General features: G+C 40.0%; 2 protein-coding genes across 9 annotated transcripts in view; one reads left to right on the top strand and one right to left on the bottom strand.

Moving 5' to 3' along the window:
• Positions 1-13222, top strand: part of LOC117552538 (acyl-coenzyme A thioesterase 1-like) — a 20694-nt gene extending 7472 nt beyond the window's left edge. For 3 of the 7 annotated variants that reach the window (XM_034226099.1, XM_034226098.1, XM_034226100.1), the window contains exons 3-11: positions 6833-6932; positions 7380-7570; positions 7666-7829; positions 7933-8052; positions 8204-8286; positions 8369-8462; positions 9088-9168; positions 9347-9482; positions 12793-13222. In XM_034226099.1, coding sequence (XP_034081990.1) covers positions 6833-6932; positions 7380-7570; positions 7666-7829; positions 7933-8052; positions 8204-8286; positions 8369-8462; positions 9088-9168; positions 9347-9482; positions 12793-12917 — 1094 coding nt within the window. In that variant the 3' untranslated portion in view covers positions 12918-13222. Of the gene's footprint in view, positions 1-2814; positions 2875-5618; positions 5638-6832; positions 6933-7379; positions 7571-7665; positions 7830-7932; positions 8053-8203; positions 8287-8368; positions 8463-9087; positions 9169-9346; positions 9483-9764; positions 9951-12792 lie in introns of those variants that run through there. The other 4 variants (XM_034226103.1, XM_034226104.1, XM_034226101.1 and 1 more) reach the window with 4 other exon arrangements.
• cunh12orf56 (chromosome unknown C12orf56 homolog) lies at positions 12856-24950 on the bottom strand. 2 transcript variants are annotated; one of them, XR_004569980.1, is made up of 15 exons: positions 24539-24950; positions 21685-21880; positions 21109-21124; positions 18005-18176; positions 17769-17924; positions 17315-17403; positions 16899-17043; positions 16275-16369; positions 15736-15825; positions 15549-15636; positions 15391-15465; positions 15092-15169; positions 14166-14347; positions 13823-13995; positions 12856-12992 (listed from the first exon to the last, which is right to left on the bottom strand). XR_004569980.1 is itself a non-coding variant. In XM_034226096.1 (14 exons), exons 1-14 carry the CDS (start codon positions 24806-24808, stop codon positions 13890-13892), a joined length of 1758 nt encoding a protein of 585 aa, XP_034081987.1. In that variant the 5' UTR covers positions 24809-24950; the 3' UTR covers positions 13339-13889. The 2 variants fall into 2 exon arrangements, 1 of the variants encoding a protein (XP_034081987.1); XM_034226096.1 differs by lacking the exon at positions 12856-12992 and having other exon boundaries at positions 13339-13995.

Raw genomic sequence — 24950 nt, 5'->3', positions numbered from 1 at the left:
GAGAAGGAATATGCAGTGGAGAGAGCTGCTGGGGTGGATGTGTTGGATGGAGTAATCCAGGTCTCAGTGAGAGCAAGGAAATCCAGAGACTGCAGGGAGGTGTAGCCAGAGATGAAGTCAGCCTTAGGAACAGCTGACTGGCAATTCCACAGGCCACCAGAAACTAGATGTTGGATCTCAGTGGAGCACGTGGGATAGACGAGAGCAGGCCGGTTATATCGATTAGGAGATACACACGGCCAGTGATAATTGCGAGAAGACACATGAACAGGAATAGAGAAAATACACATGATTATAGCATGCGGGGCTAGAAAACTAAAGAAAAGAGAAATAAGACACCAGCTCGATCAGAGTAGGATTTGCCTCCTCTTTGCCTCCCTCGTGACTCCCGCAGAACTCCAATATCTTTGTCAGTCTTACTCCCGCAGGACTCCAATGTCTTTGTCAGTCTTCGGCTGTCTGACGCTGAAGCTGACGCTCCAGGAAAGAGCTACCCGAAATGGACGCCTGATTGCTCAGTTCTCACAGCTGTAGGGCCACGGCCCTCTAATTAGTTAACTATCTACAGCTGATGGGCGACAATAGACTGGCCGTGCCTATATTAATGCAGGCTTGAGTGCTGAGACCTGTAAAGCAGGTTTCGCCTGAGCAGATCTGAGATTTAAAATCTCTCAAACGCGATTTAGCCGTTTACGCTACAATAACAATTTATACAGAGTCGAATAAATGAAACAGAGAAGTCTAATTAAACAAGAATATAACTTACAGTGGTTGCTGTGTCAATAGGTAATGTCGTCACCGGGTCCAGATGCACACTGAGTTCATCAGATTTTAAAATGCGGTATTTAAATGCTTGTTAAGGTACAAAATGACTGAGTCACGCGGTTGTACTTCACGCTATCAATAGACTGGCCGTGCCTATATTAATGCAGGCTTGAGTGCTGAGACCTGTAAAGCAGGTTTCGCCTGAGCAGATCTGAGATTTAAAATCTCTCAAACGCGATTTAGCCGTTTACGCTACAATAACAATTTATACAGAGTCGAATAAATGAAACAGAGAAGTCTAATTAAAGAAGAATATAACTTACAGTGGTTGCTGCGTCAATAGGTAATGTCGTCACCGGGTCCAGATGCACACTTTCCTACGTTTTTCATGAAAAAATATTTCTGAGGAGTGTAGGGTTTGGGAATTATGGCAAGTTTAAAACATTTTTGGGGGAGAATTTCGAGCTGTCCTGCACTCTGTTTTGAGATCAAAGCACTCTAGAGTTAACGAGCTGCTCCCATCCACTCTAATGTTAAAATCTGAAAAAGGCCTCTCTTCTATGGGATTAGTTTTGTATCACAAAGATAAAGCAACACTTTCTCAGAATAAAGCAAAACTATGGGTTTAAAAGAAGAAAAAAACTGAGTCAAGCAAAATAAAATAAATTTAAAAAAGAAAACTATAATTTGCAAACAAATCATTTGTCTTTTTTCTTTGTTTTAACATAGGTTTTTGTTTGCAGTTCTTGTTTCTTCTTTCTCAATGATCAGACTTTTGCTCTCGCTGCAGCTCTTCTCGTTTGCTCTCCCTCATTTTTTGTTTTAGATTCTGACACAAACCTCCCAGGTGGGCGGGACTTTCAGGGGTGCGTCCCCATTGGCTACTCAGTTTTTGAGTGACAGCCCACTACACCACAGATCATACAGTGCAACTCATGCAGCAAACTCCGGAGTCCACTCGGCCACGTTAGTGTCGGTGTCTCCTGGGGAGTTTTCATGAACATATCGGACTCATCTTATGGATTGCTGTGCATTATACTTGTGTTGTGTTTATACTTTATTCCAACTTTAAATATTGTAATACCTGAACACACTGCTGCTGTTAAATAATTTCCCAATTTGGGATTGATAAAGTGTCTGCCTGTCTATTTATTTATTTTATAGATAAAAAAAAACACATCTATGTATTTTCAAGCTAAAGGTGATACACAATATAAACTGTATACTGTTATTTGTATGTTACATTTGAAAAGCATATATTGCTATGTTTAGGACAAGCCATTAAAGACTGCTTTAATTTAACAAATTCTACAATATAAAAGTGGCAGATTTGCTTTATGAAACAGACCAGACATAGGCTGCATATCAACACAATTAGGACCATGCTCACATCTTACTATGTGGGTCTGAAGATCTGAAGCATTTATTCATACATAATGGATACAAACTGTGTTGTCTCATTCTATATCCTGTGAGAAAATGATATGTTTAGCATTACAAACTTACAAACTTTACTCGTTACTTTACTCGTTACTTTACTCGCAGGGCCGGCCCGCCCCTCCCTACAGGCAGATCACGCAGACTGCGGCACACCTACAGTGTGCGCGCCACAGTTTTGCCTCTGCGAGACTCCACTTGCACCCCCAATTACTATTGCATTAAGGAAGACATAACACAAGTCTTTCTTTTTATATGCTCTAAAATAGGCTACCAGCCACACAACAAGCTAACAGTCTGTGAAACGTAAATACACTAATTAATGAAACCAGTTCAAGACGCATTATTCTTATCATTCTTTATGAGCGCAGTAACGGTAAGGTATCTAATTACTTATGTATTTAGTATTCCATAACTTAGTAACAGAGATGGTCAAACTAAAGTGGTAGAGACATGGCAGAATTCCTACAATGAAGCGGGACATTGAACTGTTCACCCGTGAGAGGGCGATCAACAAAAGAGAGCGAGCGGCCCCGTTGAGGGAGTTTACAGATGAAAAGACTCAGCCATGTTTATGCAGCACTGCACGTGGAGATGTGGTCTCGCAAGTCGCGCAGATTACATAGGCCTACATGTATATAAACCTGCGGCGGAAACCCCTCTTGTCTGTCAGTGAGTGTGATTATTTTATAAAAGTAACGAAGTAACGCGTGTCGGGCAATGTTAGTAACTGTAGTGTGATTACTAAATTATAAAAGTAACGCGTTACACTACTCCGTTACCGACAAAAGTAATATTATTACAGTAACGCGTTACTTTGTAACGCGTTACACCCAACTCTGTATATATATATATAAGTACGCCATTTTCCTGGAGGTGCAAATATCCTGGAGGTGCAAACATAAACAGCTAGCTAACGTAGCCAGGCAGAGCGCACTAGGTTTTTTTTCTGAATTAACGACCGAAGAAATCGCTGCATGTCTTCGGATTACATCTCTGGACTTGAGGGGTGTGCTCTAGGTCGTTACCAGCGTAAACTAGAGCTGTGTGGGTTGTCGGATTGCCCTTACAGACTGCCTGCAGATGTATGGAAAAACGAAAGTGGCCTTCGTCGATTTTGGCTGCATCTACGTCTAATTTCTGGAAACACCAGGTGAATACTCCACTTGTCACAATAATATTATCATGCCATTGCATATATGTGGTATTTTAGAGTTGACTAGATATTGATTAAGGCAATAGACTATGATATTCAGTACAGGAAGCTTAGCAACAAGTCCCGCCCACCTGGGAGGTTTGTGTCAGAATCTCAAACAAAAAGTGAAGGAGCGCAAATGAGAGTGCTGCAGCGAGACCAAAAGTCTGATCATTGAGAAAGAAGAAACAAGAACGGCAAACAAAAACCTATGTTAAAACAAAGAAAAAAGACTTAGAGTTTACATTTAAGCAATAGCTCACGACAGGCCGTGGTATATGCTCATTATATCACAGCTAAGGGGCGTGGTTCGGCCCAACGCGAAGTTTGTTTCGTAATGGAAGAAATGTAAATATATAAAACTGACAAGTCAAATCAAGCAATCTGATTGGTCGATAGTGTTTTTGCGGACCTCTTTGATTACAGATTTGAAAACATTGTTGCTTGCTTTAAAAGTAGCTCAATTCATTATGTCAAACCTTGGAAAGTATCTAGATATCCCTGCCATAATGCCAAAGGAACTGCACACTGAATAGGTTTTGCCGTTTGATGTCTATGTCTGGACCGCTGCGTAAAAAGGAGGGTTTCTGCCCCGTTACTTCTCCGCTGCTTTCTTGTTCCAGTTTGCTTTTCAGCCCAACGGTATACTGTTTTTCTCAGACGCGGAGGGATACTGACTTGTTGTGAAAAGTAACTTACAATTCTACCCGTGGTATATGCTCAGTATATCACGGCTAGGAACCAATCAGATTGCTTGATTTGACTTGTCCGTTTTATAAGATTACACAAATGATTTGTTTGCAATTTATAGTTTTATTTTTGAAATTTATTTTATTTTGCTTGACTCAGTTTTTTTTCTTTTAAACCTATAGTTTTTGCTTTATTCTGAGAAAGTGTTGCTTTATCTTTATGATACAAAACTAATCCCATACTCTGCTAAGCTCCAAACTAACTTCAATATCTCAAAAAGTTTAAAAGATATCAAAAACCTGAATATGAATTGAATAGCTGAAGGTCTTGTGATCATTTGAAAGTTAGAATGAAGTGTCTAGCTGAAATTATGTGGAAGGAGAAGCATTTGGCGCAAAGTTTAGGAAAAGTGGATTTGAAGGCATCTCCCATTGACTTCAATGTTAAAAAAAGTTAAAAAAGCTGAATATTTCAAAAAGTATGAAATATTTTGAAGAAGTTAAAGGTATCCCATCGATTCCCGAACAGGCTGAATAGTTTAATATTTGAATGGTTTCTGTAGCTGAAAATAAGCTGAAGTTATGGCTGAAATAATAATAAGTGGAAAGAATAAAGAATCAAAGTACTATAGTGGAATGCTGTAAACAGCATTCGCACTAATAATAAGATTAAGGGGAAGAATAAAGATTTGAAGAACTATAGTGAAAAGGCTGCACAAAAACACAGCTGCTGCTAAACCGACAGGCGCTAACCGCGGAGCTAACCTGGGTCTTCTTTACCCACACAACACTAAACACAGAACACTACTGAATAGTGATGGCAGTTTGACACTGAAGCTTCGAAAGGAGCTTCAACCCTGGACTTCCTATTCCATAGAAGCAGTGCTTCGAAGCTTGCTTCAAATCACGTGACATATGACGTCCGAAGCAGCAACTGCTTCAAATCACGTGACATGTGACGTCCGAAGCAGCAACTGCTTCATTTCCTGAATGAATCACTTGACTGGTTCACGGTCCATTCGCGCGATTCAATGCACTGCCTCGTCTCGATTCTGTGACGACCCATCCACACCAGCGGCGCCGGATTCATTTCAGAAGTGGGGGGGCCAAAAAGTGCGTGTGTATGTGACATAGCCTACTTGCCAACCCTCACGATTTTCGCGGGAGACTCCCGTTTTCCTCCCGGGGTCATATTTATCCTGCATTTTTCCCGATTTCTGACTAAATCTGATTTGTTTCATTCTAACATAACGCACCAAATGTTACTGTTTCCACTCGGACTTCAATACAGCTACACCATTGTTTGGTTTCCATGGTAACGTGTCTCTTTAGTAGCGCGAGCAAATGAAAGTCTGAGAGGGTCTTCAGGAGGAAGATAGTCAGAGAAAACAGAACAAGAATGGACAACTCAACCCTCTGCTCACTCCTTTCCTGTACATTAAACTATACAGACCAGCCCACATATGACAGCGCAGTTGCTCATTCCATCTCTTCTTTTTTCCTGCTACGCTCTTGTTTGACAAGCTGAATGTTGGCTGGTGTTTGACTGAAGTAAGCTCTGTGAAAAGTTCCAGTTATTAACTCGGTATTTACAAAGCTGTCATCTCCACATTTGGAGAAAGTTACAAGCCGTTTGACAGCATCACATCTGCATATTTCACATAAGGCTCGTTTAGTGGTTTTGCAAATAATTAACCACTCTCTGTTTTTGTACCATTCTGCATTGAAAGTACAATGGCGACGCCGGAGTAGCCAGCGCCAGCCAATCAAATCCCGTTTCGGAAAATCTGACAGATCAAGCCGTAGCCAATCAAACCGCGTCTAAGCTGGGAGAGATATCCCGCCGTTCATTTCTATATTTCAAAAAAAGATGAGGAGAAACTAATTATCGCCGTAGCGAATCACCCGGTTTTGTATGACCAGACCCTCTTCACCTACCCGGATACAAACCGGAGGAACCAGGCATGGAGGGAGGTGGCAGAGACAGTGGGTGAAACTGGTAGGTTTTCGCCTGTTTGGGGAGTTTATATATATATATATATATTGCTCCCATAAAATCCCCGGGGGTTTTTGCTTTGTATGTCGGGGGCGGGAGATTCATGTGATTGGTTGTTGGTCGTGTTGCTTGAATAACATCCCCAAGCTTCAGACACGCCCAGCTCCAAGCTTTTTTTGGAGCTGTAGTGTGGACGCTCCGTAAACATCGCAACGCGATGAAAGCAGTTTCTAAAATAATATCCAGAGGATGCATGCAGAGCTGTCATTGGCTGAGATAAATCCGGCCGTGCGTCACGCCTCCACCGTTCCCGGAAATGCATCCGCGGAGGAGCCGTGGAGGAACCATCAGTGTATCCTCGGTTATAGCTCCTCCAGAGAGCCTCCTCGACGCTCGATCCTCGGTCCTCGGTGTGCATTTAGATAAATGAGACGTCCTTCAAAATGGCGCGCTGAAATTAATTTCCGGGTCACTACCGGAGGACCGAGGAGTCGAGGAGGGGAAATTTGAGTATTGAGAAGCCTCTACACACACACACACACACACACACACACACACACACACACACACACACACACACACACACACACACACACACACACACACACACACACACACACACAACATAATGAATATCACCAGGAAAGCAGCGGCTGTAACAAAGTTCAACATCAGCTCCTCCTGTACTTCCGTTTACAGCCAAATTGCTTGTTAATCTTTGTTGTATTGATATTGCAATGCTTCTTTTAGTTGCAGATGATTTGAGTTGTGGGGGAACCTACACAGGGAAAGAAGCCATGGGATTGTTGTGGAGTATGCGTCCTGTCCCAGGCAGCCGGGAAGGCCTCAGGTAATACACCTGCAGAGGGACTGAATCTAAACATTAGCCAAGACATTTATTTTAATTCAAGCTTATTCAGGTTAGGATTGCAAGCAACCAAACTTTAAACGCTTGCTTTTTGAATGGAGTTCATATCAATTTCCTAAGCTAATATAAACATTACATACAATATATAATATTTGCTTATATATTTGTTAATAATAGCAGTACATTTAATTGATAAAGCGCTTTTTTGAGTACTCAAACATACTTTAATTTCATACAATAATACAAACATGTTTACAGAAAGAAAAAAAAAACGTGAGATAAAATAAAATAAATTAGAAAATACAGAACTATCAATAATACAGAACTCATAAATGATCAAATGATTGTATGTGTAACATAAAACTGCATTTATAAACTAGCAAATTCACTCTAAAAACGGAACTAAATGAAAATATTTTTACCCGTCAGGTTGAGAAAGTTGAACGTGTGCATCCCTCAGCTAGTCAACATCTCGGTGTACAGTGGACATGTTGGGGTGGGCTTCAGGGAGCAGGATCCTCTGGCCTCCGTGCTCACAGAGAGATGGTACATGGCTCCGGGGGTCCGGAGGATCGACATCAAAGAGAAAGGAGTGAGAGGGACCCTGTTCATACCCCATGGTAGGTACACCTGCCTCAGCTAAATAACTACCCTGCATTTGGTTGGATTATAGCATAATAAGTGATCTGTTTTATTATGTCTGTGCGTGCCTCAGGGCCAGGTCCGTTCCCCGGCCTGTTGGATATGTGGGGGGGCGGCGGGGGGCTGCTGGAATATCGTGCGGCCTTGCTGGCGTCTCACGGTTATGCTTCTATGGCGCTGGAGTATTTTAACCCTGCAGAGGTTAACACAGCAGAGTTAGAGCTCAACTATTTTGAGGTTTGTCTTGGTTATGATATTCTATTAATATACTATATTCAGACTTCATGTGTGTCAAAGACAAGTATCAAACGTTCTTGTTTTTCTCCAATCATCGATACAGACAGCGTTTAATATCGTCAGGGACCATCCTCAGGTGATGTCGGACAGAGTTGGACTTTTTGGACTGTCCCTCGGCTCGATCGTGAGCATCTCCTTGGCAGCTTGGAGCAGTGTCGTTAAGGCAAGTGACAATAGTAGCAGCAATAGAACAAAACAACTACAATCAGAAGTCTTGGCTGTTAGACATTGTGCAACAGAGGGCTGAACATTTTCAAGTTTGAGATTTGGCCCTGATAACAAACTGTGATAACTCTCTTTGTGTTCTGTTCCAGCCTCGTTGCTGTGTTTGCATTAGTGGAAACCACACACATGCACGTGGGGGGACCATTGGAGATGTTTTCAATGAGTTCATCACGTAGGTACTCTGTTATTTTGTCAGTCACAGAACTACTGTACACAAAAGCTGGACTGATGGGAACAATTATTTGTAATAACAGGAACGTACACAAGGTGCGCATGGATGAGAACAACTACGAGATTTGGCGAGGTATGGGCCTACCGATTCCCGATGATATCTCACAGAAAGTGGACGTAAGTACTTGTTGAACTGGAAACTGGCTTTTTATTGGCCTAAATTCTAAAATAAATGGTGTCCAAGTCATTAATGACACATTTTTCAAAATGTTCGTACGCCTAAAGGGCTAACATGTTTTGCTTCGGCAAGATAATCTCCACATATTAACAACACTTTTATAAATGTTGAAACCTTAATGCAACCTACAGAAGCAGAGATCTAATTGAAGGCAATAAACTAACTACATCTAGGTCACATGACTTCACCACCGCTGAGCTAAAGGTGGCTAATGTTAAGCATGATGACGTTTAGTAGTCTCATTTAGGCACTTGTTAGCAAACGCTATTTTGAACACACATAGAAGCTTTAGAAAACGTGTTGGGTATTTACTGACACGTTTTATGTCGTAAAAACAAAATGTTAAAATCTCTTCAGCTTCTATTTACAGCAGAATTTATTTTAGTCCTCTAATCGAAAGAGAAAACTTTGAGTTTGAGACGAGAGAACAGAAATGGCTAAAATGCTAACACATTTCCGGGTTTTAGTTAAAGTGCCCTTCATTACTATCGCTTTTTTTATTGATTACTTTTGCTTTATTCTGAAAAGGCATTTTGAAGTTGTTCTTTGTGTATTCTCTTTGAGGTTGGGAAAATAAATTGTCCGATATTGTTGGTGAACGGCGATGATGATCAAAACTGGCCCACAGTGGAGTCTGCTGAGGATGTGAGAACACACGCACACATACCTATGAGTACCTTAAGAAGCACTTCACAAATATATATTTTAATTATATAAAGTCATATACACATTTGTAAATATGTAATGTTATATATTGAACAGTGTGCACATTTTTTCTTCCATACCTTCTCTTTACATTTTGGATGTTTTTATCTGACCTCAGATGGCACAGATGATGCGTGCAGCAGGAAACGAGCACCTGCTGACGAGACTCGAATACCCGGATGCTGGACATTTGATTGAGCCGCCCTACTCCCCTCACTTCAGAGCTACTAAGTTTTTAAAGGATGGACAGAAAGGTGAGTTATACAGGGTCCCACATGATACACAGGCAGTGAAAGCCTCAATGACAAACTCCCAGGATCCAACGCTACATCACTGCAGCAATAAACAACATTTTTGTTGACTATAGTGCACAATTCTATTTGCGTCTGAGTGAAAATAGTCAACACTACGGTGTGTGTGTGTGTGTGTGTGTGTGTGTGTATATAGTCATGTGAAGCTGACCGTTGAGCAGCCAGGTAAGGAGGCAGAGTTCAAATATAACCCGGTGTGGGCATTTATTCCTCTTTGTGGTACAGGATACACAGCCTCAATATGACTGTCTCCCCTGAACACAGTGACCAGCAACAAGGACCTCACACACACCCAGGCCCTTTCTCATTTCATCAAATCCCTCTCCTCGACTCCTCGGTCCTCCGGTAGTGACCCGGAAATGAATTTTAGCGCGCCATGTTGAATGACATCTAATTTCTCTAAATGCACGTCGAGGACCGAGCATCGAGGAGGCTCTATGGAGGAGCTATAACCGAGGATACACTGATGGGTCCTCCACGGTCCTCCACGGCTCCTTCGCGGATGCATTTCCGGCAACAGAGATGTTTCAAAGAGTCGTGACGCACGGCCGGACTTATCTCAGCCAATGACAGCTCTGCATGCATCCCCTGGATATTATTTTATTAACTGCTCTCATCGGGACGCGATGTTTACAGAGAGAACAGCTGTGAGGTCCATGCAGAAAGCATGTAAAATATATATCACTCAGTATAACAGGCCTTCTCTCTTTATTTGCTTTAGTTTAGTAGATATCTACAAACAAAGAGTCAATATTTTTCTAAAACCATTCAGTGCTTCACATAATAAAATACACAACGGCTGTAGCCTGATTATGTGTAGGTGTGTGTGGTACAGTGTGTGTGTAGATGCGGCGGACAGACAGGTCTCAGTTGGTTTGGTGTCCTCTGCGTAATTTATTTTCCTCATTGTAGCGACCAGAGAGGGGGGGGGGGATATATCCAGTCTCTGATAGTGTTACGTTATGAGTGCTCTGTTTGATTCTGAAATTGTATATATTTATATATATATATATATATATATGTGTGTGTGTCCCCGCATCTGTAGCCTGTTATTGTCTCATTATACCGCACTGTGAATGAATTAAAAGTAAATATATAAGTCATCATGAACACATCTGTCCATCAGACAGAGGCTGCTGTGCCTCCTGTCATCATTAATGGACGTCTCTTTAAAATGACCGCTCAGAGAGGAGTTCTCATTTCTCTAACCGCCTGCTGCTTCCCCTCCTCTCTCCTCGGATCCCCTCCTCGGCTCCTCCGCTCGCATCTCCTGTGGGCGGGACTAAGTCTCGAGGATAGGAGTCGAGGAGGGGAGTTAGAGAAATGAGAAAGGGCCACAGACTAACAAGAAAACAGAGCCTAAATACACACAGGACCAATCAAACCAACAAGACACAGGTGAGGGGGGAGGAGACAACACAGGGCACCAGGTGAACACAATCACTAGCAACAGACAAGACGGGAGGGGGAACACTTTTCAAACTAAAACAGGAAACAGAGACAGACAAACTAAAACACAGACAGATCGCGACAAACAGATGCATACATTACATATAATCACATGTATGAAGGTAGATATGGTGCAAAATGCGAGAGTGTGTAAAACCTGATGTGAGCACTTGCAGAAAAAAAATCTGAGCTTGTGTGCATACATTTACACTTGTATAAAATATCCACGTAACTGTGAACCAAATTTGAAGTCACAGAAGAAAAAAAAAGTTTTGTAGCTTGTAGGAAAAAAAATGAACTTAGTGATGAAATGTTCACTTGCAGAAAAATACATATTTTTTAAATATATTTTCCATTACAACTGCAACTTTATTTATTACAACCTCTCAAATCAGTCATTACAACTTGACGAATCTGCTCTGTGGCAGTATAAATCGACGAATCTGCGGTCTTGACTTTTGCTACACTTCTTGCGATAAATGTGTTGCAAAAGTAATTTTCACCTGTAGATGTGGGGGGAGGGAGGGGCAACAAGGCTCGGGTCAGTCACACAGTCACAGCCACAGTCAGTCACGTCGAACCGGATGACTGCGTGGCTAACGGTTCGTGTCGCTACCAGTCCGCTGACATGGCGCATCAATCAACGGTAAATGTTGCCCATTACTTGCCCAGTATTACTTTGAATATTATTATTGTGATTGAGGATTAAATCCGTTTTGAAGACCACCGTTTTATATCGTGCATTTTAGCGGCAAAATAACGTCCGCCAGCCAGCTAACGCTAGCTTTGTTGAGTTTATGCTAGCTACAGCAGTAATTAATATATTATAGCCTACTGCTTTGGCACTAACGGTTGATAACCGTTTATGAAAATAAAACAAATTGAACTGTACTGAAATAATGACAAGTTTTATAATTGTCTTGGGCTCCTGCTGTGTTTTTAAAGCCTTTGTAAATTATCCATGCTATTTTCTATTTAGCTAACGTCAAAGTAGTGTATGTGAAATCAGCCTCACAATAAGATGTGTGTATATTACAATTATTAATGTCATATTTCAAGATGATTACTTAGATATTACAATATGGTTGGTTGAGCTGGAGTTCATTATTGAGCTTACACGTTAACGTCACAGTCATCTGAAGAACGAACCCAAATCTTGTTGTTTTTATTAATTGCATTACCAAATGGGTATCAAATAAACAGTAAGCATTGGTAACACAACTTCCAAAGTTACAGTAAAATAAAAAGGACCCTGACTCGGACAATACACAATCCAACATGTTCAACAGAAGAGAATCAGTTATATTGTATGAAAGACACGACATCTTCTCCTTCTCTGAGGGTCAAGAAGAAGTGTAAATGTATGCACACAAACTCAGATTTTTTTTCTGCAAGTGCTCACATCAGGTTTTCACGCTCTTGCATTTTGCACTATATCTACCTTCATAACATGCTTCTTGTGCAATGTTTTAGGGTGGAACAAATGAATATACTTCGCCAATAATGAAGTTATATAATCCGTAACGGAGGCCAAGATCTATGGCCCCAGAGATCACCTCCGTTACAAGCCAAATTGGCAATTTACACCCTGGTTGTAACTTGTATATAGCATGGCAGACACATGCTAACTGTTATTTAATAATTACATTAGAGGTTGGCTTGAATAGCCAATTACATAAGGTGTAGCTATTTTCCTCCGAGTGCAAAGATACATTATTATTTTAGAATACCCTGGTGTTGATGTTAGAAGTAACTGCTATAATCCTCCAATTGTGAATCTCACAGACAGCGTTGTGTGTTTCAGTGATTTTGCTGTGGGGAGGAACAACCAAACCCCATTCAGATGCTCAGGAAGACTCCTGGAAAAAGATCTTAGCTTTCCTGCAGCAGAATATGTACTCCAGTTCAGGTCCCAGAGCAAAGTTGTGACGGATTACACAAACCATTCCCATGATTTAACATGAAGACATGTTCACTGGTTCTTCAATGTGTTGACCACTTCCTCTGATGGATTGAAGAACAAATCAAATGTTATTACTTTTAATTATCACATTAGGTTGTGCCTTTGATCAAATTGTGCCTCTAACATGTGCCATAATGTGAATGAATATAGGTTGTGAATGTGTCAGAAAATGTATGTTATTAAAAATTGTACATGATATTAAATACAAAAAGATTATACTATTTTAAATCAGCTTTATTTTGTTAAATTATTAAATCAACCTTCCAAAAAATGTCGGTCTACTGTTTTTCAAAGAATATTACCCCTTAATATTTTTTTAAGCACCAAAACAAAAAACACAGCGGAGACTCATCTGTCCAAACCATGGTCCAAACATCTTAACATCTATGCATGTGTAATACTTTTTATTTTGATCTCAACTGAAACAATATTGAGTGATCTCTATCACATTCAGCTGTCATTTATAACAGATTTCAAAGTTTCATCTTTAACTTTATTTAAAGTGCATATCACCTAAACACTTTGCAGATTTAGTTTTGACATCTAGAGGTTAAATTATAAACACAGGCAGAATCTAAACAAACATCAGGAACATTTGTTTTCATTGCTAAATATCATATTTTCACGCTACTATGCTAAAGTAAGATGGTGAAATCTGTAAACACTATACCTGCTTAACATCGCTATTTTAGCATTTAGCTTATAGCAATGCTTACATTCATGAATTCCAGAGAAGATTTTTGCTTCACAGCATCATAGGAACACTTATTAATAAAACAAATAAAAGTCATATTCTTTCTGCTGGGATCTTGAGTTTCACTTGTAACAGCAGCAGACATGCTTCATGCGTTACGAGTTTAAACTCACTCACGCTTTGGTAAAGGCACACGCTGTCACAGCCTGTCTCCAGGTGTAAGTGCACTCGTGTGTTTGTGCAATCATTTGAGCAGAGTGAGGATCTGCTCAACCAGCCGCAGGGTGGGGGGGCTGATCGGGTAGAGAGGGGGCAGCTTCACCTCAACACAGGACAGCTTCACAAAGTACCTGCAGGCAAGACATAAACAGATCATTAAACTTGCATCATTAGGGTCTTATTTTAACCTGATACAACGTGTGCAATGTTGACAGACTTCACTTGAGTTTGTGACTGTACATAAATTACTGAAATGATATGGGTTAATTATTCCCAAATTCCTTGAATGTTGAGCACAGACCTGAACTCCTCCCTGAAGTGAGACCTGAGATGCTGAGCGAGCATGTTGTTGTACTGCAGGCAGGCCAGCAGGAGGCGACAGCGCTGGAAGAGCAGCACCGATTGAGAGGGAGCGAGGGGGGAGTCCTGCAAGTCGGACAGAACCACGACCACCTGCTGGGCCTGGTGACTGACGAAGGACATCTGCAGAGAGGAGAAAGATGAGGAGTGTGTTGTGCACAAAATAATCAGCATGTAGCAGTGAAGTTCTATATGTGTCTGGCTTTTATGGTTAGCTTTCAAATTTGTGACATTCCGAATTTAACTTTGCCCATGTTACGTTTACATCTTAAATTTTGGAAAAGTGCACGGACACCTTCCCCTTTAGTAAAGGAATGTGAAAACACCTCTCAAACAATAGTAATGATATACTTTATTGATTTCATTTGTGCACTCTTCATGCAAGACATGCAGCCCAAAGTGCTTTACATTAACAACAGAATAAAGACAATAAACATATTGAGTGTTTTTTCTCTATGCTGTTGAAAAACTACACAGATACAAGTCAGTGTAGTCAGGGTTTTACATTAAGTGGACTTAATTAAAAGTTATTGCCATATTAGGAATGAAAGTTTACACTATCCACTAAAGAGAAGATGTCTCACTCTTTCAAAGTTTTAAGAACCAAAATAAAAAAGATTTTACTAATCTCATCGAATTAGAATTATTTTGCACTGATATTACCAATGCTGGTTACATTTTGAGGCTGCAACCGGTACATTTTTCATGCTAATAAGAAAGAGATAAGGAGAGAAAACTGATCTGATAACAGTGTTGTTAGAGCCTAGCTTTTGTAGGAGAGAACGAGCAGTATGTCATTGAAAAAAACACAGTAAATGACAGTAAAAAAAGGACTGGCAGTATTTGAGTTACAGTAAGGAAGTTTACCAGGTGAGGATGAGGCTGCAGGACTCGGAGGATCCAGCCAACAGACAGGAAGTTCTCTGTCAGGGAACATCTGCTGGCCTAAAACACAGAAAAGTTACAGATACGTGTAGAGTCACCGGCTGACTCAAGAGGTTCAACCTTTAACAAATACAGAATATATTTAGTATATATAGTTTGATTGTTATAGACCTGCAAATGTTTTAATTCAAAACAGGATCACATACTAATAACTTTGATTCGTATGTGGAGGTAAGGTAGCAACCATCGTTTATGTATGTCGACCTGCAGTTAAAACTCACCTCGTGGCCTAAAAGCAGCAGCTCGAAGAGCAGAGAGCAGGCAGAGTCCAGATACTCCGCTAGTAAGGCCTGAAGCTGACAGAGAAGGACAAGGGTTACATTAAAACGGATTACATAAATAATATTTATGATATATATTTGAGCAGAGAGCCGCTGACCTCACAATCTACCAGAGATCTTTGCTTCTGTGTTTGTAGTTCTGCATCACAAATCAAGGCAAGCAGCATTCTGGAGGCCAGGGCACCTCTGCAGGGAGAGAGAAAAAAGAGAGTTTACAGCAGGATAAAAATGTATTTAGATATTTATATAGATTTGAAATATTTAGAGCACAGGTGGGATGCTTACTTTTTGGCAGAGAGCAGGTTGAATCTGGCTGGTTCGACCTCCGTCTCTCTGAACATGACGGCGAGCGTCTGCACGATCAGAGTGCTTAGTCTATGCAGAAACATCGAGTTAGTGTTAGACTCAGAGCATTTATACAACATACATATAACATATACAATTACTCTCTGGACCAACAAATCTTCTCTTTAGCCCGAATGATTTGTGCACGTGGTTGACTTAATAAATGAACACAGAACTTAACTTATAGGATGACACTGAACATATTTTTGCATGTTAAAACTATTTTCCTAAAACTCCTCACTGCTGACTGTTTTAAAAGTATGCTGTTGTGTTTTAATCCTTTTAAAAGATATATATACAGTCAATACAATTAGTTTCCGTTTGGTTGACAAACAGGAAGCAGGGAGATAAATATAGGAGTATGAACACAAACATACCAAGCCTTCTGCCTTCTAAAATAGCCATAAGTGTGTTGTGTAAAATCAAAGCAGCTTACAACCTCAGATCACACACAATCCTGCACACACACACACTCTTACAGTAATTGATCTGCCGTGTAGACTCCATGGAGGCTCTGACAGCCGTGCAGAGATTCTTCCAGAGTCTGAACCAGGAACACGCACACCTCACTGGACTGAAACACAACATGACAAATCTCTACTGAAGTTTATTCTGGGTGTGGAACACACTCACATTTGTCTGAATGTAAGTGTGTCTTTGTGAGGACATGTTATAATAATAATAATAATAATAATAATAATCCTTGTATTTATTATAGCGCTTTATCAAAGACTCTCAAAGCGCTTTACAAATACACATTACACATACAGATCATACATGTAATGGTCATCTACTGTGGACAATACCCACAGATGTTGTAGAGCAAGTATAGTTATTAATACTTCTTCCAACAGGAAAAGAGCTTTGACCACATGTCTGGGCACTTCATATTTATTAGGATTTCTTTATCTTGAAACTGCAAATAGATATGTTGAGCTAGTGGAAGGTAAGCAGAGGAGCCAAAAATTGAATTCCCAATACTGAAACCATTTTATTTCCCTTATCAATAATCAATTAATAGTTTGGTCCAGAAAATGTAAAGACACAATTATTCTAGAATATGTTGCGTTGTTATTAGTTAGTGTGACTGTTGGAGCCCTCACCCTCCAGAAGAGTCGGCGCAGAGCGATGTTGCGGTGCGCAGCGGTGCTCAGCTCCTGCAGCAGCAGGTACAGACTCTCCACTCCGATCCCCTCCTGCAGCAGCTCCGAGCTCAGCTGAGCAAACAGGTGAGCAGTCCGCTCCCAGCTGCACACACACAGGTTTATAAAATGTCAGAAAATAGTGAAAATGTTCATCCAAGTTTCTCAAAATCCTAGGTGATGTTATTTAAAGTCAGGCAATCTCATCCGCTTTGAAATTGTGTACATTCTAAGTTAATGTAATAGAGGAAAACCTGTGAAATAACCAGTGCAATGATTATCAAATGTCCAGCAGAAGATTTGTTTCACATGTCTATGAGATAAACTAAAGATTCTTCCTGTTAGAGCCCCGTATTGTGTATCAAGTGTGTGGTTACCTGATGCCAGGAAGTGCTTTTCCAGGAGAAGAGTCAGACGAGACACTGCACCTCCTTCTGTAGAGCGGGTCTAATGACAGAGTGGACCTCTGAACACACACAAGGACCATAAACAAACAAATATAGGTACATATATATTGCTTTTCAAAAGGGATGGCAAATAATCCGATAATGTCAGAAACATTCCTCAGATAGCTTTTGAGGTGAACATGGTGTTAACAAATTTGTTAGGCCTTAAAGTGGACCTCCACTGAAATACACATCAAAAACGATTCAGTGGACCTATGTAAAGCATTGTGGGTAATGTAGGCACCAAGTTTTGATAAGGAAGTAGAATGAGTGTAAAAAAAAATGTGATTCTTTGATTTTTTTTTTGTACATTCCGTCTTAAGTCTGTTAATTTATTGGGAGTGCAATGCTAAATGGGTGAGAGACTTTAATAACGATCCCTCACAATAATGAAGCTGTTCCATGAGCTCTGCAGGTGGAGGTAGAGTCTGGACGTAGGTGACACTGCGTACAGATGCAGCTCGGCCTCCCTCTCCTCTCCACTGTTCACACAGTCTCTTCCCAACAAGCGAGACAAAACTGTAATGAGCCTCCTCGGTACCTGAACACAACACACACGTCATGTTCTGTATTCTTAAATGATTGAATCCAAATGCAGAAAAAGGTTTTTGAAGGGGGTACCTGGCCTGTATCGGAGAGGAACAGTCTATGATTGGAGGTGGGGGAGTAGAGGGAGGAGGCTGTGGAGGGGGGGTGAGGGACCCTCAGGAGGCCCAAAGTGTCGGGGTTTGGACAGGAGGCAGAACGCGGCGGCGGTAACATGTGATGCTCTGTCGCACTTTCACTGGGGCTCCTGATGGAGAGGAAAGAGATGGAGGAGGTTAACTTTAACTTAACGTGGATAGAAAAGCATGAGTTTTACCAATACTAATATTGACTATACTAGCTCTAAAGCAGTGTTTCTCAAACATTTTCATACCAAGGACCACTTAACCAATAAAAAAACACTCGCGGACCAATTAACGCCACAAATATCCAAAAACACATCGTTTTTTACAAATCGCCTGAAAATGGTACAAACAAGTGGCAACATGTGTGATGAAGGTGTTTATCTGGGCTATATCATGCAATCGAAAGTGAAACTTAAGCTCGCTCCATTGCGGAGATATTCCCGCGAGAGTGCGAAAAACTTAAATAAATTTATTTATTTCAAATGTGAAATGTTACCAATATACCCACGGACCACTAGGGGGCGCTCACGGACCACCAGTGGTCCGCGGACCACACTTTGAGAAGCACTGCAAGGATACAGTGCTATATTGAGAAAAGGTGATACAGTACAGTGAGCTCCAATGGCTTAATTTTAAGGGATCTTTGTTGCATCACTCTCATTTCCTGTCTTCCTTCTACTGCCTACAGATAATACAAATCATTTCCTCCCAGAACATACAGTAAGGCACTGTCATAATAATGTTTTGATGTGCATTTACTAGTTTGTACAGGTCCTGAACTGACCCGGCACAGAACTTTTTAACCTCTGCAATCATTTTTTTAACCTTTATTAACAACGAGTGTTTCCCATTGAGATTCAAAATGTATTTCACAATGTGCATAAAGCAACAGGCATCAAGCTAAACAACAAGAAGTTACAAACAACCAATTGCCCTTAAAAGAAACTAACCACGGTAATAAAACAGCATTTTACATAAAACAATGACATATTAATGTGTGCAATAAGCGGTCAGATAGTCCTTAATCCTGAGTTTATAATCTTCAATGGTTCTCATTTGTATCTTGTCTCTGCAGTTTACACCAAGTGGTCTGATGAACACAATTTCATTTGCAAGTAGTAAACATGGGATTATTTCCACCACCATCCCACCAGCAGCCTGCTCAGTCATTTGAAGGTAAGGATTTCAAAGGCTGTAAGCTGCTTTCATGTCCCTAAAGATCCATCATCACTTCCTTGGGTGGGTGTGTGTGTGTGTGTGTGTGTGTGTGTGTGTGTGTGTGTGTGTGTGTGTGTGTGTGTGTGTGTGTGTGTGTTAAATGATCTCCCAGGGGTGAACTACACTCAGGCAGAGAGACAGATGAGCATTAGACAGCAGCATTTGCACTTTCCTGAGTTAACATCACACACACCGTCGAAAAATCAGTGCGTCATTTGTTGTAACCAGGCAACAAGTCAGTGTTCAATAAGCGTAAATCACTTCCTGTTACCTGACTGACGCACAAACACAAAACACAGAGGAATTAATGAAAAGGACGGAAATTACCCAGGAAAATGTTATGTATATAAAAAGGTACAAATGTGATGAAGGTACTGTAAATGATACACATGTTTAAATGCCATACATTTGCAAGATGTGTTTTCTAAATGGGACATTTTTCAGTTTTCTTGATCACATTGGAGAGCACATATCTTTGGTTGGAAAAATGAGTTTGAAGACCAGAGCTCAGTCTATGAACTTGTAATACAGATTTTTACTAATTTCTATATTTGAAAAGAAATTATCTCCAAATGTAACGCTAATGAAACCATTGTTGGTCTCAGACCTTAAAGGTGGGGTAGGTAAGTTTCAGAAACCGGCTCGAGTGCACTAAAATTTGAAAGTACACAGCCGAAAATAATCCGCCCCTTCCTTCAGACTTCCTTACAGAGCACCTCCTCCAACACACATGAACGCGCACATGACGTCAGCAGACTGGTGAAAGTGGCCGCCTGTTGCTGGCGAGTCATTGAAGTACTGCTGCAATGCACGCCCAATGACGGCACGCCCAATGAGAGCACGAGATACATTTGTGCGTGCACGAGATGGAAGGCTGACAGACAGGGCGGCAATCCAATCCGTTTAGCCGGCCCGGCTAAACGGATTGGTTGTACTTTTTACAGTACTACGGCTTCCACAGATGACATTTTTTAATGGATTTTTTGTCAAAGCAATTAAGATATTCATTGCTATCGGGATGTTAAGAGCATTCCATGGAATATAACAAAAAGTGTATCTCGAGCCGGTTTCTCAAACTTACCTACCCCACCTTTAATGTAAAATGTATTGTATGTTGTTCCTTTACCTTTAAGCATATTGTAAAAAGAAGTGGCCGTGGATGAACTTCTTTAAATCCCTCAGTGAACAATGACAATGAGCAGCAGGTAAACTGAAGTGGAACATGCCTCTTATTAAATAAGAAATGAGCTACCTGAGACTCTGAGGAGGTTCACAACAGAGCCAGCTTTCACTTTACGCATTATTTAGATGTTTCCCAACCGAAACCGCAAAGATGAGATTTGACTTTTTGTGCAATGTGTTGGCATTTCAGTGCAAACACCAGCCTTTTACCATATATATAAATCCAGGTATTTGAGCTCTTAAAGTCTAACCCTCCTTCTCTCTTGTAGTCCAGCTGACAAAAACACCTGTAAAGATTTTATAGCTTGAAGAGTTTGTCTGTTTCCGTGACTCCCATACAGAATCCTTCCGGCACACTTTGCATAGACAGAAGGGAAATGCTAAATAAAACACATAAATATACACCATGTGGGATGCTAAACAAGTGTTAATAATCCTTTAAGTTGGGGAAAAAATAGTGGTTGATAGAAACAAGTTTTAGTTTAGAGTACAGTTCAGGCTAGCGAGAATGTATTTGATTTAAAAAGGATATTATGCTTCTTTAAGAACCAGTTTCGACGGATACAAATAAAAAGAAACCACAGCCAGTCTCAGTTTCCATTCATGGATATCACCTGACAAACCAGAGAGTGTGTGTGTTGGTGTGAAGCTCACCTCTGAGCAGGATAACCTGTCAGGGAAACAAAAGACACAGGAGAGTTAAAACGATACTTTAAAGTATCAAATAAGAAAGACAAACAATACAACACATGAGCTTCACTGCTATTGTTACCCATATTTTAGCCACTCACACTCTGAAGCAGGTGAGTGAATAAATGAAATATATTTACAGTCATTAACAAAACCAGAACAAAAACAAATAGCATATGATTAAAAGAAAATAATGTGACACTTGAGATTTCATCCTACACATAAAATGCAAGGTATTGGCTATGGGAGGGACATTTTGAGTCCTTGAGGGAACTTCAAATATGGAAGACAGGAAGAGCCAGAGACTGTACTATCAACACTGCAATTAGAGTCTGACCTGTTCTACTTCCTGAGTCTAAGCACCATTAAAGATGTGGCCTCTAAGCTGAAACCTTGTCCTTACGAGCCAAATGTGTTAACCCAATGTGCTGGTGTGCAAAGCCAAAATGTTTCACTGTCCTTTTACACACTGCATGGTATTTGTAATGATTTGTTAGAGTATGATAATCGATTATTCGTGCATTTGAAGAGGTTCTTTACCTCCTAAGGTGTGTGGTATTGTAAGACAGTCGCTGGGTCTGCGGGACGCAGGGGCAGCAAGACGAAGTCCCGCCCTCCTGTCTCTCCTCAGCCAATCACGGCCCCTCGCTGCAGGCTTGTCCGTGATGTAGGTGATAAGGATGTGCTGGCAGCGCTCCCGGTCCTTCCCGTGGAGGAAGTCTGGGAGGTCGTTGACCTGCAGAGAGAAAATGGAAATACGGATCTGTGTTCCAGATGTTCGATGTACGCCATCTTTTCAGCCCAGTTTTATATTCTATACTTTTTTGGGCATTAATTGATATAGAACAGGCTAGTATAGGAAGAATACATTTTAGTGCTTATGTACTTAGTAAAATATATTATAAGATAGTTAAGTCAAATGTATCTAAATATAATAGTATAACTATAATAATAATGATAATAATACATGTAATGTATGTTCAAAATACAAAAAGATACTTTACAAAAGTCACACCTATCAAAAGTAATTTACATTTTAATAATTTTGAATTACTATAAGAATACATGTCTACATTTAATTATTTTGAATATTTATTTACAATTGTATTTATTAATTAATTTATATTACATATGTATTTGTATCCTTGTGTTTATTAAGATTTTCACAAATATTTATAAAGACTTTTTTACATGTTTTCTTTTATTTATTTAGAAAGAGTTAATGTTACTGTATTTTGAATCATCTATTATCTTCTTTATTACAGTCATAGTGAGGTGAAATAAATTCAACACAGACCAGAGGCTGACAGTGTGATGCAGACAGGATTAAACCGAGGAAGAATTTAACTCTTCGACCTGACTTACTTGACATAAGGTTGTTAATGAGAGGCTTACTCTCTAAACACAGACGCAGCTTCTATTTTGGACAGCTCGTGTTATGTGGGGTTACATATAACACAGTATTAAGCTTGAATCTACTTTGACCCTCTTGTAAAACTCTAGACTCGGCCATTCAAGTTTTTTATTTGTAACAGAGATAAACAAAAAAAACCTTGTTCTTGATCTTTCAGGGGTTTTAATTGTTCTTTATCCACATTTTGATATGTTTAATTATTGAGAACCTCATATTATCATGACGAATTAAAGGTGTTTTAAGGCTAAAACACCTTAACATATGTATATTGTTACCCTATAAAAAACATATGGGATACTAGAAAGAAGCTCTTGTCAACTATTAACAGACTTCTTCAGATCAACTATCTGTGTTGCAAGTACTGCAGGATATTTGTTATAAATTAATCCTTTCAACTTTGAACAAGTTTTAATAATTTACAAAGAACAAATTATTTGGTTCTTGACTTTTTATTTGAATGTCTTCCATTGTCTTCCATTAACAAATACATACATGGATGTATGTACTGTATAGTTGCAGTCCCAGAGGATTGTAGCTAACCTGATTTGCTGTTTCATTGATCAGGTTGATTGTTTGATCTTGACTAATTTGTTTTACATTTTCAAATGATGTCTGTTTTTAAATTGTATTCGACAAAACAGGTTTTTTAAGACCCTGAGCCTTGGGGTCTCAGGTGGTGCACAAAACCTTGCATTGGTTAACCAAGACAATTAAAACATAAAAAGATCAAAAGAAAGAGATTTTCAATGAAATGAAAATAATCATTAGTTGCAGCACTAAACATGTATTGAATCATATAATATATATATATCAATAGTTGCAGTTATTTAATAAAATGACTCCAAGCTGATAAAAGAATCCTGCTGCACAGGGCTTTATATTTGATTTGAAACAGCACAGGGGACATTTAGAATCGAGGCAGGATTACTAACCTATAAGGACTCAACTAAATAATGGTGAAACCTGTAAATCAAAACATCTGTAACCTTAAGACTTTAACTACAGTAGGCTATTAGTTAATGTGTTCAGGTAATAACCAGCCACTACGCAGCGGTATTGTTTTCAGCTTGTCTGTATGTGTCAAGATGGTAAATGTGATTCTGGAAATACTAGAAGCAGGATCTACCACAGAGGAGGTAATGATGATGGTCTTTATTTTTGCTTTAAATCGCAGAAAGAGCTGCAACTCATTAGTTTAATTACTGCTTTATTTTCTCGATAACCAGTAGAAAAATCTCAAAATATTCAGTTAACCATCTAATAAAGCCAACAAGTTTAAAGTTGATATGCTGAATTTGAAAGCTGGAAGCTACAATCACAGTTGAAGTTGCATCTAATCATTATTTGTATTATTGCTTGATCTAAATAAAAGAAAATCTGGATTACTCTTCAACAAAATGCCAATTACAACATTTTAAAATGTTTAGTTCAACTATTTACTGGGAGCTGAAACTGTCGTATTAGCTTGTACAATATATTTATCGACTAACAAATAGCTGTGGATAAATGATTGCTTAGTTGATGCACGAAAATCATAACTATTTGGATAACTTATTAAGTACATTTTTGAAGGCCAATTCTCAACAGAAAGTCCACTTGCTATCTCCATGACAACTGCAACACCTATAATGGCCAAGAGATGTGGTTAAAGAAAATTACAAATGAAAAGCAAGTGGATCTCTAGTTGTCAATGTTAAGAAGTCAAACAATATTTCAAAGATGATAGATTGAGCTCTGGACATTTCACTATGTTTGATAGGCCTATCTTAAATATCAAACAATTCCGTCTTGAATCAAAATGAAACATATTGGAGGCGATTACTATTTTATTATTGTGTTGGTCGAACGCACTTATTGTAAGTCGCTTTGGATAAAAGCGTCAGCTAAATGCAATGTAATGTAATGATTACACTCACTACTGTGCTGTAGCTGTAGTTTTCACTGAAAATAGAAGAAGTTTAATATGATTTTTAAACTCACCAGCTCGATGTGACGCACGCGCCTGAAGTTAAAGGCTTCGGTGAGCGTACGTGGCGGGTACTCTGTAAGATACACGCGCTCGTCGCTCAATACCACATGCATATACACCTTTTTAACGGTTTCTGATATCACCACGCACGGTTCGTAGGCTCGGATCCGCTCGTACACCGCCCGCTCCGTGTTCCGCTTCAGGAAGGTGTCCAGCTTCATGTTCCGCCGCCAGAGGAGGGCACCGGAGCCGGTCCGAGCCATGACGGTACCGGGAAGCATTTGGTGACAACTTTGTGACGTTAACCTCCACTTTGAGGCGAAGCAGGGGGTCCGGCGTTGCTTTCCATCGTTTAACTTTGGATTTGACGCCGATACAATCTACCGGGAAGGTGGCGGTGCTCGTCCCGGTAACGACACTGAC

This window comes from Gymnodraco acuticeps, unplaced genomic scaffold, assembly GCF_902827175.1.
Source record: "Gymnodraco acuticeps unplaced genomic scaffold, fGymAcu1.1, whole genome shotgun sequence".
NCBI lineage: Eukaryota > Metazoa > Chordata > Actinopteri > Perciformes > Bathydraconidae > Gymnodraco > Gymnodraco acuticeps.
The sequence above is the reverse complement of the archived record's forward strand: the minus strand, read 5'-3'. Positions and strand labels throughout refer to the sequence as shown.